The sequence below is a fragment of the Saccoglossus kowalevskii genome, chromosome 12 (genome assembly GCF_978046115.1).
Source record: "Saccoglossus kowalevskii chromosome 12, keSacKowa6.1, whole genome shotgun sequence".
In the NCBI taxonomy this organism is placed as follows: domain Eukaryota; kingdom Metazoa; phylum Hemichordata; class Enteropneusta; family Harrimaniidae; genus Saccoglossus; species Saccoglossus kowalevskii.
This window is the reverse complement of record NC_140652.1, coordinates 32,517,893-32,537,975: the sequence shown is the minus strand read 5'-3', so window position 1 is coordinate 32,537,975 and position 20,083 is coordinate 32,517,893. Positions and strand designations below refer to the sequence as shown.

Below are 20,083 nucleotides of genomic sequence, written 5' to 3'. Positions count from 1 at the left end.
AACACATTTAGGGTGAGGAACCTGGCACCAAATCATATCATTGCCAATCTAACACATTTATGGTGAGGAACCTGACACCAAATCATATCATTGCCAATCTAACACATTTAGGGTGAGGAACTTGGCACCAAATCATATCATTGCCAATCTAACACATTTAGGGTGAGGAACTTGGCACCAAATCATAGCATTGCCAATCTAACACATTTGGAGTGAGGAACCTGGCTCCAAATCATAGCATTGCCAATCTAACACATTTAGGGTGAGGAACTTGGCACCAAATCATAGCATTGCCAATCTAACACATTTGGAGTGAGGAACCTGGCTCCAAATCATAGCATTGCCAATCTAACACATTTAGGGTGAGGAACTTGGCACCAAATCATAGCATTGCCAATCTAACACATTTGGAGTGAGGAACCTGGCACTAAATCATAGCATTGCCAATCTAACACATTTAGGGTGAGGAACTTGGCACCAAATCATAGCATTGCCAATCTAATACATTTAGGGTGAGGAACTTGGCACCAAATCATAGCATTGCCAATCTAACACACATTTGGAGTGAGGAACCTGGCACCAAATCACAGCATTGCCAATCTAACACATTTAAGGTGAGGAACCTGACACCAAATCATATCATTGCCAATCTAACACATTTAAGGTGAGGAACCTGGCACCAAATCATACCAAATCATATCATTGCCAATCTAACACATTTGGAGTGAGGAACTTGGCACCAAATCATATCATTGCCAATCTAACACATTTAGGATGAGGAACCTGGCACCAAATCATATCATTGCAAATCTAACACATTTGGAGTGAGGAACTTGGCACCAAATCATATCATTGCCAATCTAACACATTTAGGGTGAGGAACCTGGCACCAAATCATATCATTGCCAATCTAACACATTTGGAGTGAGGAACCTGGCACCAAATCATATCATTGCCAATCTAACACATTTAGGGTGAGGAACCTGGCACCAAATCATATCATTGCCAATCTAATACATTTAGGGTGAGGAACTTGGCACCAAATCATATCATTGCCAATCTAACACATTTAGGATGAGGAACCTGGCACCAAATCATATCATTGCCAATCTAACACATTTAGGGTGAGGAACTTGGCACCAAATCATATCATTGCCAATCTAATACATTTAGGGTGAGGAACTTGGCACCAAATCATATCATTGCCAATCTAACACATTTAAGATGAGGAACCTGGCACCAAATCATATCATTGCCAATCTAACACATTTAGGGTGAGGAACTTGGCACCAAATCATATCATTGCCAATCTAATACATTTAAGGTGAGGAACCTGGCACCAAATCATATCATTGCCAATCTAACACATTTAGGGTGAGGAACCTGGCACCAAATCATAGCATTGCCAATCTAACACATTTAGGGTGAGGAACCTGGCACCAAATCATATCATTGCCAATCTAACACATTTAGGGTAAGGAACTTGGCACCAAATCATATCATTGCCAATCTAACACATTTGAAGTGAGGAACCTGGCACCAAATCATAGCATTGCCAATCTAACACATTTAGGGTGAGGAACCTGGCACCAAATCATATCATTGCCAATCTAACACATTTAGGGTGAGGAACTTGGCACCAAATCATATGATTGCCAATCTAACACATTTAGGATGAGGAACCTGGCACCAAATCATATCATTGCCAATCTAACACATTTAGGGTGAGGAACCTGGCACCAAATCATATCATTGCCAATCTAACACATTTAGGGTGAGGAACTTGGCACCAAATCATATCATTGCCAATCTAACACATTTAGGGTGAGGAACCTGGCACCAAATCATATCATTGCCAATCTAACACATTTAGGGTGAGGAACCTGGCACCAAATCATACCAAATCATAGCATTGCCAATCTAACACATTTAGGGTGAGGAACCTGGCACCAAATCATACCAAATCATAGCATTGCCAATCTAACACATTTAGGGTTAGGAACCTGACACCAAATCACAGCATTGCCAATCTAACACATTTAGGGTGATCAACCTGGCACCAAATCATATCATTGCCAATCTAACACATTTATGGTGAGGAACCTGACACCAAATCATATCATTGCCAATCTAACACATTTAGGGTGAGGAACCTGACACCAAATCATATCATTGCCAATCTAACACATTTAGGGTGAGGAACCTGGCACCAATTCATAGTATTGCCAATCTAACACATTTAGGGTGAGGAACCTGGAACCAAATCATATCATTGCCAATCTAACACAATTAGAGTGAGGAACCTGGCACCAAATCATAGCATTGCCAATCTAACACATTTAGGGTGAGGAACCTGACACCAAATCATATCATTGCCAATCTAACACATTTAGGGTGAAGAACTTGGCACCAAATCATAGCATTGCCAATCTAACACATTTGGAGTGAGGAACCTGGCACCAAATCATAGCATTGCCAATCTAACACATTAAGGGTGAAGAACTTGGCACCAAATCATAGCATTGCCAATCTAACACATTTGGAGTGAGGAACCTGGCACCAAATCATAGCATTGCCAATCTAACACATTTAGGATGAGGAACCTGACACCAAATCATATCATTGCCAATCTAACACATTTAGGGTGAGGAACCTGGCACCAAATCATATCATTGCCAATCTAACACATTTATGGTGAGGAACTTGGCACCAAATCATAGCATTGCCAATCTAACACACATTTGGAGTGAAGAACCTGGCACCAAATCATATCATTGCCAATCTAACACATTTAGGGTGAGGAACTTGGCACCAAATCATAGCATTGCCAATCTAACACATTTGGAGTGAGGAACCTGGCACCAAATCATATCATTGCCAATCTAACACATTTAGGGTGAGGAACTTGGCACCAAATCATAGCATTGCCAATCTAACACATTTGGAGTGAGGAACCTGGCACCAAATCATAGCATTGCCAATCTAACACATTTAGGGTGAAGAACTTGGCACCAAATCATAGCATTGCCAATCTAACACATTTGGAGTGAGGAACCTGGCACCAAATCATAGCATTGCCAATCTAACACATTTAGGATGAGGAACCTGACACCAAATCATATCATTGCCAATCTAACACATTTAGGGTGAGGAACCTGGCACCAAATCATATCATTGCCAATCTAACACATTTATGGTGAGGAACCTGACACCAAATCATATCATTGCCAATCTAACACATTTAGGGTGAGGAACTTGGCACCAAATCATATCATTGCCAATCTAACACATTTAGGGTGAGGAACTTGGCACCAAATCATAGCATTGCCAATCTAACACATTTGGAGTGAGGAACCTGGCTCCAAATCATAGCATTGCCAATCTAACACATTTAGGGTGAGGAACTTGGCACCAAATCATAGCATTGCCAATCTAACACATTTGGAGTGAGGAACCTGGCACTAAATCATAGCATTGCCAATCTAACACATTTAGGGTGAGGAACTTGGCACCAAATCATAGCATTGCCAATCTAATACATTTAGGGTGAGGAACTTGGCACCAAATCATAGCATTGCCAATCTAACACACATTTGGAGTGAGGAACCTGGCACCAAATCACAGCATTGCCAATCTAACACATTTGGAGTGAGGAACCTGCACCAAATCATATCATTGCCAATCTAACACATTTAGGGTGAGGAACCTGGCACCAAATCATATCATTGCCAATCTAACACATTTAGGGTGAGGAACTTGGCACCAAATCATAGCATTGCCAATCTAACACATTTGGAGTGAGGAACCTGGCACCAAATCATAGCATTGCCAATCTAACACATTTAGGGTGAAGAACTTGGCACCAAATCATAGCATTGCCAATCTAACACATTTGGAGTGAGGAACCTGGCACCAAATCATAGCATTGCCAATCTAACACATTTAGGATGAGGAACCTGACACCAAATCATATCATTGCCAATCTAACACATTTAGGGTGAGGAACCTGGCACCAAATCATATCATTGCCAATCTAACACATTTATGGTGAGGAACCTGACACCAAATCATATCATTGCCAATCTAACACATTTAGGGTGAGGAACCTGGCACCAAATCATAGCATTGCCAATCTAACACATTTGGAGTGAGGAACCTGCACCAAATTATATCATTGCCAATCTAACACATTTAGAGTGAGGAACCTGGCACCAAATCATATCATTGCCAATCTAACACATTTATGGTGAGGAACTTGGCACCAAATCATAGCATTGCCAATCTAACACATTTGGAGTGAGGAACCTGGCACCAAATCATAGCATTGCCAATCTAACACAATTAGGGTAGGGAACCAAATTCTCCAACATATCTATGTGGCCCACTGTTGCTAAATATGTAACGAATGCATCAAACAATATCCTCCAATTATTAACCAATATCTAACAATAACTACCTAATAAAAGTGAATAATTAACCTGCAAGGTATGTTCATTTGCGTCGCCATGCAATATTTCTTGATGCAATGGGTCATAGTTCAGCAACTCAAGTTTGCTGAACTAGTGATATTTTTTTACTTTTTGTGATTCTCCTCACCCCACCCCGCCCCCGCCCCGCCCCGCCATAGTCTCCATTCCCTGCCAATATAGAACCTGAGGTATACATCTCCATGGATACCATTAAACATATACAAGTTATTCCAGAAAGTGTATGTGAACAAAGATTTTAGGTTTTTGGACAAAACTTCCCGGTACATTATACAAAAACAGTATTTTACTCCGACCAGCAATAATTCAATTCCTAAAACGTTTCAAGTATGACGCTGTCATGGTTGGTGGAAGTAATAAAACAAATATAGGGCTTTAGAAATCTTTTGAGAGGGGTGTGATAGGGAATAGAAGATGTATTGTTGTGGATAGACACAGTTCTAATATAAGTACAAACCATTAACGTATCACTGACTGCATTGTAAACATTGTCTCAGTACACAACCAAGACACTGTGCTACTGTGAGGTGCATGGTCATAAACTAATATACTCTGCGACTGTCCAGTCTGTTTGTTCAGTATGTTTGTCTAGTCTGTACATGTATGCCAAAAACTGTCTGTCCAGTCTGTCTGTCCATCCAAACATTGTCCATTCTGTTTGACCATCCAAACTGTCTGTCCATTCTGTATGACCATCCAAACAGTCTTTCGAGTCTGTCTGTCCCAAATCTTGCTTTTTTTTTCCATTAGGCAAATTAATTATTAAGTGTAGATTGATCAGTTCAAAACTTAGTGGTGTAAAACTATTAAGTTTTGATCACACTTTTCAAATATCCCTAACTATGTGTACACAGTTTGTCAGCAGTGTTCACTCTCAGTGTTCTCCCCAGGATGTAAACAGCGTGGCGGTCCCGCCACAGTGCTTCGATTTGCCGCCACACCAGTCTGACACCGCCACGGTGATTAGCAAGACCGCCACAGTGCTTTTTTCATTGGGGATCTCGTCACGCTGGTCGGGCCGACCAGCACTCAAAATTAGCGACCACCACGGAAACGCGTCCGACTATTGTCATATTGTTATTATACTTACGTACCGACCGACAAGCATCCTGCCAGTCGTGGATAATAATTTGTAAACAATAGACATAGTCGTGCGATGTGGTATCGGCTTTAAACAATACAAGTCAATTTTGTAAAATTAGCACCTCTTTGTAAGTAAATATTTTCTGACAATAGATGCAGTCTTTAGATTGATAGCTAAAATTCATTCAAAATCAATTCCACCCCGATGTAACATGGGCAAAGCGGAGTTCACGATCAGTTTACGCTACTCAAGAAAAAAAAAAAAAGTGTTTATTGCGTGATTGGGTAAAATACATTTGAACTGTTATCATCGTGAATCATGTAAAAAATCTTCTTTCAAGACTTCTTTTACCTTTCAAAAATTGCTAATCACCTTTTTCGAAAACCATCATGCAGTTTTCATCTGAAATTCATACCAACACATCGTGCTACTTCCGCAATGTAATTTTTTATGATCACGATCATTCGGAAAACTTCGGGTTCTACCGGCATTACCATGCGGCATTCTGATTGGTTAATGGCGTTTTTGACCCACCGGGTCAAAGGACACATGCGGTCAACTAACGCGTCACAGCTATCATGGCGGGTCTGTGTTTTTCACAAAGTGATCGAGTGATCAAAAATAATTTCTCTTGATAAAACTAGTTCAAATTTTACGTTTTTTTCATATAAAAGAAGAAGTATTTAATTTTTGCATGGCATCATGACTGAGTAAGAGAAATTATTGGTATAACCGGTGTATAACATCGCGAAGTAAGTTATGTCACGTCGTAACTTTGATGATTGTTTGGAAGTGTTATTTCTGCATTCATTTACTGTAAATGTAAACGTTGTAGAAGCTGATGGTCGGAATAATAACCAGCAATCCGCCAAATAATTATGTGGTCATGAAAGTCTTGAACATAATCCTGGCTGAAACGTTTCAGTTGAGTTTCATTTAACCTTTTACAATTTATTTGTTTCTTTTTAGTCTGCAGCATTTGCATATCGAGAATGTTTCATTTTTAAATTCAAACTCTTCTAAGTTGTGAAACGTAATTTTTTGACTCAAAAAAAAAAAAAATTTGCACTGTGACGGAGCTCATTAATATTACAAAAATGCCCAAAATAAAAGTGTTTATAACACTGTGTAAAGCAAATAAATATCTGCCACTTTGTTTTTGAAAATATATGTTGTTTATTGTGTGGGTGTAAATGTGCTTTGGGCAATTTCTATTATTATGTAAATGATATGCAAATTAGGCCGCCACAGTGGTTTAAATTCCTGGGGAGGACACTGACTCTAAACAATTATCTCAATGAAATTAGACAACTTCAGAAATGTTTTTTAAGTGTTACGAATTTGTTATTGAAAGTATTTTTGGTATTTTCAGATGAAGTCAGCACTTCTCTTGAAAGAAGTAAGGAGACAAAGAGAGTGATAGCAAGGGGAAAACAGGAAGTAGATACAACATCGTGATGGCAGTCTGACAATAAAATGTGTTAATTATAATTATAAAGTGGAGAAGGACATTCCATGAGATGTATTGCAAGTATGGTATTTATTTGTTTATTATAAAGCATCAAGCAATACAACAACTGGTATAGACAGGTGTGAGATTACAACCCAACAGAGATCACATATCTAGGAGGCCAGCTAAAAATCTCAACAATTCAATATTGCAGATATGGACAGGATTCAAGGCAACAGTATGTCATTGCTTTCTTAGTCGTCTTGGAACATCCGGTTGTATAATGTAAAGCATCGCCAGTATTACCAGCACCTACCATAACTAGTTGCTACTGTGTCTCAATAGAAATGAAGTCTACAACAGCCCAAAACACTAATAAGATAAATAATATCCACAGAAATGATAAATTAAAATTAGCAAATGATAATTTTAACTTTATTATCAAAATTGATTATACTGATTTACAAAATGAAACTCAGACGTTGGTTAAACTGCAATGGTTTATGAATAGATCAAATTTAATACTCCTGGCAGCTGGCATTGATTCAAAATGAACACAGACAGTATGACAACTGACTGACCCAAGTGCCAAATTGTAATGAGATGACAGGCAGTGATATGAAATCAAGAACTTATAAAATAATATAACCAGTGGCTTTCAAAATATAACTAACTCACTGTGGTAATATTACATATTTTCTGGTATTGTATGTACAGTGACTTGTGTTGATTTTTCCTAATTACTGTGGATTTCTACTTGGCTTGACTGAGTGCTCAAGTGTAATCCTATCTTTATTTGCTTTCTAAATTTTAGATGTAGGGAAAAATAACTTTACACAAGAAATGCTGGATGGATATATGAAGACTGCCGCAATAAATTCTGCATATACACATACTCCTGTACTATGTCACAATCAGTATTCCACCCGGACATTTTTTAGTACGACGGTCTTACTGCAGTCAAATGTTCAAGAAAACAATAGGAGTTATCCTTGCACTAATGAGAGCTATTGTTTCCAAAATAATCCATTCATGTAAAACAACAAATTCTGACCCATTTAGAGACTTTGAAATAAGGGACAGCACAACTCAAGCATATACATGCAGGAATATGTCAGTTGTCATAGAAACCACTACTATTTGCAACAACACCAACATATTGACTGTCACATTATTATCCATAATTCCAGAAATCAAAGAAGATATTAATAACAAAAATTTTTTTTTAGAAAATAAATTGACAGTGTTGATGATAGGAGAAATATTACTTACCTGTGTGAGGTCCCTAACATAAAAACCAAATATCAGGGAATACTAAGAAGTTATTACGAGGATACTTCAAATTATGCACGAAGACAGTACAGCAGGAGTATAGACCAACACGCAGCGGAGGTCAATGCGATGGCGTACTGTCTGAGTGCATACTTTGAGGTATTCTCATAATAACCTTATTATTATACATCTTTTCCTTCCAAAGATACCTCATGGGAACGCCAAAATCCAAAATGTATTGAACAGAATCAGCAAACTTCTGTGTGTTGAGTCCAGTCAAACCGGGTTGGCAGCCATGTTTGAATTTATTATTAGAGGACACTTATGCGCGTAATCATTCCATATTTCAAATTCACATTTCCTAATATGATAGGATGAAAATACCCGGTAAAATACTGCAAAATTACGGCACGCTGTAACATATGGCGTTATGGTGATAGATGTATAATAACCTTATAGTATTTCAAAATTGTTTGTAAAATTGTTATTCTCATATGCCATCTTGTCTCGACTATTCTTTTCACGTATAAGTTGTAAGTGTAAGTTCTACTGGTACATATAGTGTATCTCATCACAGAAAAGCATAATGGGATAATATGATGAGGGCTGTGTGACTGACTCCATTAGGACATTTTAAAACACACTTCTGCTGTCAACCAGGTTTGACTAGGCAGAATTACACGTGACTCTCAATCCCAAAAGTTGTACTTACTTAACTACTTCTGCAAATCCACATGATGCTGCTGCATGTAATGCTGTCCAGCCTTCATTATCCTGCATTTCTATGTCTGCACCATTTTCTATTAAAAATTCTGCCATTTCCAAATTTTCATCAATGACAGCCTGAAATAGAAATGAACGAAAAATTAATTAAGCAAGGTAAAAGTTAATATAGACCAATCATAAAAAAAAATACTAGGATTTATGATGCCTGCAGGGCTTGAGAAGGCACCCATAATAATATTGGTATTAAGATGCACTACAGTGAGACTTTATTCGGGTTATATAGCAAAATCAGGTTCATGAGGCCACAGCAGTAACTAACCAGCTTACAGGGCCATATTAGTTTGTAACCGGTTTACAGGGCCATATCAGTTTGTAACCGGTTTACAGGGCCATATCAGTTTGTAACCGGTTTACAGGGCCATATCACTTTGTAACTGGTTTACAGGGCCATATCAGTTAGTAACTGGTTCACAAGGGCAATATCAGTTAGTAACCGGTTCACAAGGCCATAGCAGTAACTAACCAGCTTACAGGGCCATATTAGTTTGTAACCGGTTTACAGGGCCATATCAGTTAGTAACTGGTTCACAAGGGTAATATCAGTAAGGGCATAGCAATAAGTAACCATTTTATAAGGTCATATTAGTAACTGGTTCACAAGGGCCATATCAGTTAGTAACTGGTTCACAAGGGCATAGCAATAAGTAACCAGTTTATAAGGTCATATCAGTAATGCTGTTATATTCCATTCATATTGTTAAGGCAGGTGTACAAATATATATTGTCATACATATCTTCATGTTACCACTGAATCTCGAAAACTATTGGTGCACTTAAAAACAAAACACAAAAAATTTAAAAGAATATTTCTCATATTGTTTAATTTCGCTGAAAAAAATGAGGATTATAAGGAACAAGTGTATTTTCATGAGTACACCAGCAAAGTTTTGAGTTTTTAAGTTTTAGAATTTTAACTTTAGTAAATTTTCGTGTAGTTTCCTACATGTATGAAAAGTTACGTACTTAGACATACATTGTATACAGAGAAATATGTGAATAATCTAGAAATCTTATATTGCAAGTTTCAATTTCACATACCATTGCCAAATCAAGACAGTGGATGAACTATGAACTCTGACAGAACATTTTAAAGGAAGCAGTGCATCCTGGGATTGTACATAGTGTGAGAAACACAATCAGTCTGTGGTTTCCAATCTGTGAAGAAAAGCGACTTTTTGAATGAGCACCATAATTTTTTCACTCCAGATTTTGGTGAAACATTTTTAATGTTTTCATGTAATTTTCTATAATTGTTTTCATAATTTTAGACCAAATTGAAATAAGCAAGATGTCTAGCGGCTCATTTTTAATAATTTCCTGTAACAGACTGTATATTACCATGTTAACAAAAATCAATAGAACACAACCACTTTATATACTTTGAATAATAATTCTATATTTTCTCATTAAGAGACGTACTATGCTACATCACTAAAAGTATTTTGACAAGAAAAATCTTTTCATAATAGTACATTACGAATAGAGCATACACTGTATATAGTAATAGTACATTACTAATAGAGCAAATATGGTAATTACTATTACTAATAGAGCAAATATGGTAAGTACTATTACTAATTAAAATCTTTAATGGATCTATTTAGAAGTTTTGTAAAATAAATTTGATTTCCCCATATTCGATTCATCAAACAAGATTGCAATAGATCAAATATTCATGACTGTTATTCGGATGAGCAGCTGTTTTCTGGATACCTGCTTTTTTGAAAATGTTGTCTTCATGTGAAGTATGAAGTCTTCTAGACTGTTGGACTCATTACTGTGTTTATTTTGTGAGAATTGCTGGGGTGGCACATGTAAATATCACAGCATGAAGACACAGTAATGTGAATGCCATTCGTTGGGGCCCTTGTAAAAAATTCTATAGATCCAGCAAGTATCTGAAAACTGAATTCACAGTTGTTGGTCTAATGCCTAACTGGTTCATCGAAACAAAATAGCTGTACTGTCTTCGTAAATTAAGTAAATAATTTACCACAAGTTTAAGCATCAGTACTGTGTATTCTAATACTGTAAAAGGATTAATTATTCACTGGGTTTTAAGTTCGCTTATTTCGCTGACTGGAAAATGCCCTAAATTAAAATCCAGTGAATATGTAAAATTGTACATAGAACACATTCTCTAAATGATAAAACTGTGAATTTAAAACCCACTGAATATGCCTGAAACGGTAAATCCGTGAAATTTAAACCCAGTGAAAATTAGTCATTTTACAGTATTGGATATTGTAAGCAAATAAATGAAAGTAGCAGGGGTCAAATTCACAGAGGTCAAATATTTCCTTCATAATTCAATTCAAAGCATTTTAGAAATGTTGATATTAAAATTGGTTGTCCTCAGAATACCAAAAGTAGAATATCCAGACACAGTTTTTATGATGAACATAGGATTATCATATCTCAGTCATACATATGTAAATAACATTTACAGTATTACATTACCCACTCAACGGACTGAATGAAAGTGACATGGTAAAGACAGAGGTAGAAATACATAAACATTATTATCATAAATAATATGAAATATGGTTGACTACCAGAAAAAAAGAAAGATAAAAGTTATGAAAATATTCACTTACAAAAAGATCTTAAAAAACATTTACTCTGAAACATTGATTCTAAAAACAGGAGAAAACTTTTTTTCAAACAAATATAAATCAAAAAGAGAAAAATGATTGCAAAGTTGCAGGTATTGTTAAAATGTACACTACAGAACACAAATAAACTTGACTGACTTTTAAAGTGCATCATCTCAGGGGGGCAAATTGCCTGCATATATCAAAGTTCAGTGTACATATAAAGACATGTACAAAGAATGCTTTACATTTGAAACATCTGGACATTAGGACAAGTTTTCCATCTATTTGATATCAGCGAACTGACGCAAATAATTAGACTGGCGCAGTCTGGGCGATTAATTTGTTTTTGTAGTTTAAATAAAATAAAAAAAAATTTGCGAAATGGAGGTGTTAGCGCGAAATCACCTGTAACTGCGAAATCATCCCGACTGGTTTATTCTGTATGGCCCTCCATCGACACTGCAGGAACCCGTTGATTTTTCAACGGGTAGTTATGTTAATGAGTGTTTTAATTGACAATCATCTAGGCCAATCACAACGTCTCTTCAACTGACCTCTGACCGAAAAGACGTCGGCTGATTGTAGCAGCCAATTTTTTTTTTATTCTAACTAGTACGAGTTATCTTTTTTACACATTGTGATGAATTAGAAACGACGACTACGACAAACTTGAATTTCAACATGCCGCCATGTTGGGTCTGCAGTGTGACCTTTACCATGTTGACCTCATTATGCACGTATTTCCGCGCCCACCTCATTATAATACGTGCAATTCATTAATATTTAATAGCAATGAATTTCCTGCAGAATAAACCAGTCAGGGTGATTTCGCGCTAACACCTCCATTTCGCGATTTTTTAAATTTTATTTAAACTACAAAAACAAATTAATCGCCTCGACTGCGCCAGTCTAGCAAATAATACACAAGGTAATCCCACTCAAGTAGTTCCACCAATTCAATCTGACATATAACACTTTCAACTTAGACAAACCTAGAATTAGGATGCAACCATAAGAATTATAAGAGAATCGCTCAATCCCATGGATTGCACCAAAGAATCATGGGACACTATTGTTTATGTTGTTTATAAAGTTAATCTATCTTTTGTCAACTAAATGACAAAAAAATAAAACAAGCAGCCTATCGGCTGAGATAGCTCTGCCGTTAGCAATGCACATTTCAATTAAAGAACTGAAGACTTTATTAGAAAATGAACAATATGTATAGTATCAAAGCAATCGGACTTGCTGTTTTCAACAAGAATTCAAAAATATCATTTTTCACCATAAATGATTGTGGTTTTTAACAAGAAGTCGAAAATATCACTTTCTACCAAAAATGACAAAAATATTCACCAAAATTAGAGAATTGAAGATATCATCACGAAATGAACAAATCTGAGAATGGTCTACATGTAGTATCTATATATGTAATATCAAAGCAATTGAACTATTGGTTTTTAACAAGAAGTCGAAAATTTCACTTTTTACCAAAAATGACAAAAATATTCACCAAAATTAGAGAATTGAAGACATAATCACAAAATGAACAAATCTGAGAGAGGTCCACATGTAGTACCTATATATGTAATATCAAAGCAATTGGACTTGCGGTTTTCAACAAGAAGTCGAAAATATCACTTTTTACCAAAAATGATAAAAATATTCACCAAAATTAGAGAATTAAAGATATCATTACAAAATGAACAATTCTGAGAGAGGTCCACATGTAGTACCTATATATGTAATATCAAAGCAATTGCACTTGCGGTTTTTAACAAGTCGAAAATATCACTTTTTACCAAAAATGACAAAAATATTCACCAAAATTAGAGAATTGAAGATATCAACATGAAATGAACAAACCTAAGAGAGGTCTACCCAAGGTACATATACACCAAGTATCAAAGCACTCAGGCTTGTAGTTTTCAAGAAGAAGTCGAAAAAGTAAAACATTGATATGGACGACGACGGACAATCACTCATATGATAAGCTCCGCTCGACAAAGTCGACAGCGGAGCTAAATAATTGAATATTTAACAAGAGTACTGCAATCCATGTAATCCCAAGCCACATAGGACGAGACATATATACGCCGAAATAACTTGTTCTATGAACCACATGATTCAGTTTTGAAGCATAACCAGCACAACCCTTGTCACATATAAGTTGCATCATGAAACATTGTATTCAAATGAGACCATGGACAACTGGATTCAGATGAGGGGCATTTACACAACCCTTATTAATACACATCACTTAGACCACGGACAACTGAAATCAGATGAGAGGCATTTACACAACCCTTATCACACATCACTTAGACCATGGACAACTGAATTCAGATGAGAAGCATTTACACAATCTTTATTACACATCACTTAGACCATGGACAACTGAATTCAGATGAGAGGCATTTACACAATCTTTATTACACATCACTTAGATCATGGACAACTGAATTCAGATGAGAGGCATTTTACACAATCTTTATCACACATCACTTAGACCACGGACAACTGAAATCAGATGAGAGGCATTTACACAACCCTTATTACCCATCACTTAGACCACGGACAACTGAAATCAGATGAGAGGCATTTACACAACCCTTATTACACATCACTTAGACCACGGACAACTGGATTCAGATGAGAGGCATTTCCACAACCCTTATTACCCATCACTTAGACCACGGACAACTGAAATCCGATGAGAGGTATTTACACAACCCTTATTACCCATCACTTAGACCACGGACAACTGAAATCAGATGAGAGGCATTTACACAACCCTTATTACCCATCACTTAGACCACGGACAACTGAAATCAGATGAGAGGCATTTACACAACCCTTATTACACATCACTTAGACCACGGACAACTGAAATCAGATGAGAGGCATTTACACAACCCTTATTACCCATCACTTAGACCACGGACAACTGAAATCAGATGAGAGGCATTTACACAACCCTTATTACACATCACTTAGACCACGGACAAGTGAATTCAGATGAGAGGCATTTACACAACCCTTATTACCCATCACTTAGACCACGGACAACTGAAATCAGATGAGAGGCATTTACACAACCCTTATTACACATCACTTAGACCATGGACAAGTGAATTCAGATGAGAGGCAATTACACAACCCTTATTACACATCACTTAGACCACGGACAACTGAAATCAGATGAGAGGCATTTACACAACCCTTATTACACATCACTTAGACCATGGACAAGTGAATTCAGATGAGAGGCATTTACACAACCCTTATTACACATCACTTAGACCATGGACAAGTGAATTCAGATGAGAGGCATTTACACAACCCTTATTACACATCACTTAGACCGTGGACAACTGGATTCAGATGAGAGGCATTTACACAACCCTTATTACACATCACTTAGACCATGGACAAGTGAATTCAGATGAGAGGCATTTACACAACCCTTATTACACATCACTTAGACCGTGGACAACTGGATTCAGATGAGAGGCATTTACACAACCCTTATTACACATCACTTAGACCGTGGACAACTGGATTCAGATGAGAGGCATTTACACAACCCTTATTACACATCACTTAGACCGTGGACAACTGGATTCAGATGAGAGGCATTTACACAACCCTTATTACCCATCACTTAGACCACGGACAACTGGATTCAGATGAGAGGCATTTACACAACCCTTATTACACATCACTTAGACCACGGACAACTGGATTCAGATGAGAGGCATTTACACAATCTTTATCACACATCACTTAGACCGTGGACAACTGGATTCAGATGAGAGGCATTTACACAACCCTCATCTCCCATAAGCAGAGATTTTAAAGCTTGCAGCAACACTGTATGGTATTCATCTTACCAAATTTCTTTAGTGAAAGGAATACCATGGTTGAAAAGGTCAGCAAAACAATGAACATTGTTTTTGTCTCTTTTGTAGACTGCATGTACATGTGTTCATATTGTTTGTCTTTGAATATATCGTCACTTCACAACAGTTGGCCAGGTAAATTCTGTTTTGAAACCAGTAAAAAATATGGCATAACTACTTCAAGATAACACTTAACTATGTAAAAGAAAACATACATTTTGTTTGATGGAATGGTGATCTAAATCAAAGGTAGTAGTTGAGAGATATGTATATCATGATACATACTACAAGGGGAATGCACTGTTCATTGGGTCAAAGGTCAACCAATTGCAAATATTATAAGGAATGAAATCAAGTGTGGCACCAACAAATATAGTAGTTTATTAAAGCAAATAGTCACACTAAAATGATGAATACTCTATTATTTCACTGCACCTACATATCAAATTTCACTTCAATGGAACGAGCTGTACTGACCAGACAATGGTATACAGAAACACATCCTCACATGGATATATTCAACCTTACAGCAAATTTAACAAATAACCACAGCTGGTACAACTCAGATGGCCCAGCCCTAAACTAGGTGTAGACTAAAACCAAACCCATGTCACGATCCTCCAAGTGTTGCAAGAAACAACCACAAACAAGAACAGACAACGTTTTTTTTGGATGAACATCTTTGTTTTTGTTTGAGTCCATTTTTGAGAATAGTGAAACCAAAGTGTTTATGACCAAATAGTGTTTATTTAAATCAGAGTGTTACAGTAAAAAGTATCAGGATGTGTGACCTTCATGGGTTATGAACATGGCCTATAGTGTAGACCACAGTATGTTAGGATCACTGGTGTGGATTAAAACCAAAGTGTTCAAGGCCTAACAGTGTGGATTAAAACCAAAGTGTTCAAGGCCTAACAGTGTGGATTAAAACGAAAGTGTCTAAGGCCTAACAGTGTGGATTAAAACCAAAGTGTTCAAGGCCTAACTGTGTGGATTAAAAACAAAGTGTTCAAGGCCTAACAGTGTGGATTAAAACCAAAGTGTTCAAGGCCTAACAGTGTGGATTAAAACCAAAGTGTTCAAGGCCTAACAGTGTGGATTAAAACCAAAGTGTTCAAGGCCTAACAGTGTGGATTAAAACGAAAGTGTCTAAGGCCTAACAGTGTGGATTAAAACCAAAGTGTTCAAGGCCTAACTGTGTGGATTAAAAACAAAGTGTTCAAGGCCTAACAGTGTGGATTAAAAACAGTGTTCAAGGCCTAACTGTGTGGATTAAATCCAAAGTGTTCAAGGCCTAACTGTGTGGATTAAAAACAAAGTGTTCAAGGCCTAACAGTGTGGATTAAAAACAAAGTGTTCAAGGCCTAACTGTGTGGATTAAAACCAAAGTGTTCAAGGCCTAACAGTGTGGATTAAAACCAAAGTGTTCAAGGCCTAACAGTGTGGATTAAAACGAAAGTGTTCAAGGCCTAACTGTGTGGATTAAAACGAAAGTGTTCAAGGCCTAACTGTGTGGATTAAAACCAAAGTGTTCAAGGCCTAACAGTGTGGATTAAAACCAAAGTGTTCCTGAATCACTGGTGTGGATTAAAACCAAAGTGTTCCTGCATCACTAGTTTGGTTTAAAAGCAAAGTATTCTAAGCCTAATAGTGTGGATTAAAACCAAAGTGATTCACATTGATCAGACTTTCCGTGATAATCGGACCACAATCAATCAGAAAATATTTGAATGGCAGGAAGAAGATAACAATAGTAAGAATTTAACAAGTTCTGAACTGTAGCTTATCATGCATTTAAATGTATATTGTTTCACAAAATATCACAACATTAGCCCTGGAAATATTTTTATACTGTTTGCACAGAGGATAAGCAACAAAGTATTTAACAAATTTTGCTTGGAGGTTTTTTTATGTTGAAATTTTAGAAAAAAATTAAGAAAAATTTAGTTTGAATTATGATAAATCAAAATAAAAAGCACAATTTTAGATAAAAATAAATCATGAATCGATTTCTCAAAAAACATACTGACCAAAAATTTAGTAGCACATGACACACTTGTAATAATAATAATCTTTATTGCATAATCGTATCCTTATTTGGATATTGTATGCAAGAGGCATGTCAAAATAAGTCATATTTAAATAGAATTTTTGCTTTATGTCCATTTAATAGGGTACGTAACATTTGTAGCTGCCACCAATAGTTGATGAGAGTGAAAGGCTGAATTGAGTGAAATGATCTGAGGATAAGTAGCTGTTGATAAATAGCACAACTTTTACTACCAGGATCCCCCTTAATAAACTCACATCAAGGACAGTCTTTAAACTCTACTGTTTACACTGTCTAGCTGGTTAATAAAGTTAATCATTTATTCAAAAATAATATAGAAGAAAATTGGCTAGTGTCACTCTGGCTTTTTTCAGATAAGATTGAAAATATGTGTAAACAAAAAACACTGATGTGGCCACCGACTATTTTAACACCACCATATAATGATGCCCAGATTCCCAATGCTGTTATCACATTGACTTGAGTGTTGTATGATCCGCTATGTGAATAAAATACCAACTTTATCAACACACACATGGTGATACCACTGTCATAATATCAAAGTGGTCCAATAAAAGCTTGTCTTTACAAAATAAAGCTATTACTAGACTGAAAGTGCCACAAACTTCATGTGTGATATGGCTTCCGTGTGACATACTGTAAAACCATTATTTTTTCACAGAGTTCAAATTCACTATTTTCACTGACAAATGAAAGTTGCTAAATTAAATCATGATAGATTGCCCGGTTTTACTGGAAAATTCATGAAATAAAACTTCAATATCGCAATAGGGAAATGAAATATTTGTGAAAATGAATGCTTTCACAGAATGGTCTTGTTGGCACTTTAAGATACTCTAAACCTTGGTAAATCATTAAAAAAGAATTATTAATATTATTAGTGTTAGAGGAAGTAATAACTTTGTGTGGATGCCACTATGATATTTGGGTCACCATAATAGATGGTGCCCCACATGAAAAGTTCAACAGAGAAAAGTTATGTAAACTTTCATGGCCATTCTTTTGTAACTGAGTCATCATCATCAGTGACCACCTTCTAAACAAACTCCCTGATCCACAACTGTGTTTATATACCAACAGCAGAGTGAATGACGTACTAAGACATACCCAACACAAAAAGTCAAAGATTCAACATTCCATGTTCTGCCTTAGTTCAGTGACTGGTAATTGTGTCCAACGTTCATATCAAGTTCACAACACCTTGGCTACACACGCAAGTTGTGACCAGGTCATTGTGGGGTTTGTTTACATGACACTTACATACTCAGGTTTTTGCATTACATGTCGTCCATCATTAATTTTTATGTAGGTAATTCTGTTTTAGGGAGTGCGTTTTGAATACGCAATATTTTAGTGCGTTTTACCCTGTTAGTACGCATAAACACACATTCTTAATTGTATATGCATATGTTTATATTTGTTGAAAATCACCGTCACAAAACAGTTTTATCTCAATTAGAAAAGTCAAATAATAAATTTATTCTATTTTTATATAAAAAAAAAGGAAATCTCAAAAGTCCTCAAATTTAACATGTTTAATATTTCACAACTTGCTTGCGTGAAAAGAATGTGCAGATGTTACATTGTAAACAGAGTTAGCGAAAATCACTGTGTAAGCAGTGAACATTTGTCTGGGGTTCTACAACATTGAATCTCAGTAACTTTCGCAAAATGTTGTCATCACGACTGCCATACACATGTGAATCATGAAAGACTAGCAGTAAAAATTATAGCATAACTAAGGTGCAAACAGAGTGACCTTTAATAAGGTGGACTTATTTCTCCAGCTAGAAAGTCTATCATAACATGCTGGTAGACAGGGAAACCCCAGCGTGGGAGTGATGCAATAAAACAGCTGAGTGGACACCACATACAGCAAGTAACATTACTCTTACTTCAGTTTTTGAAATTAAAAAAAAAAAGACAAAAACATTCAATCTTTAAAGTTTTAAAAATGTAGCTCATGTTAGGATTTCGATAAAATGTTAAATAATTAGAATTCTTTAGCAATTTGACAACTTAATTAAGTTTGCAAGGGTTAAATTTCACAAATTACAAAATTTACTTTGTTTCCAAAACACAAAGTAACGCCATTGCATAACAAAGCAAAATATTTGAACGAAAATAATTATTATGAAAACTATTATTATCCTAATAATATGTTGTTATTTCACACACTGGATATCATTTTACATGCCTGTGCAAAATGGACACAATGCTTGAACTTCTAAAATGAGGATGAACACTATTGTTATGTTAACTATGTAAGGTATTGTTATGCTAGCTATGTATTGTTGTTTGTACATAAACCAATTTGAACACATCACCTGGTGCTTCAAGAATAAATGTCAAGTACAGTCATAAAGTAAACAGTTACTGAGAAAAATAAATGTGATTAAAATGATGCCTTCCAGTGTCTAAACAATTAAAGAAA

General features: G+C 36.2%; 1 protein-coding gene across 12 annotated transcripts in view; it reads right to left on the bottom strand.

The window, feature by feature from the left end:
• The window catches only part of LOC100373979 (protein phosphatase 1 regulatory subunit 12A-like), a 116,254-nt gene that overhangs the window by 95,079 nt on the left and 1,092 nt on the right, over positions 1-20,083 (bottom strand). For all 12 annotated transcript variants that reach the window (XM_085506583.1, XM_085506585.1, XM_085506586.1 and 9 more), the window contains exon 2: positions 9,006-9,136. In XM_085506583.1, the coding sequence (XP_085362709.1) occupies positions 9,006-9,136 (131 nt within the window). The remainder of the gene's footprint in view (positions 1-9,005; positions 9,137-20,083) is intronic.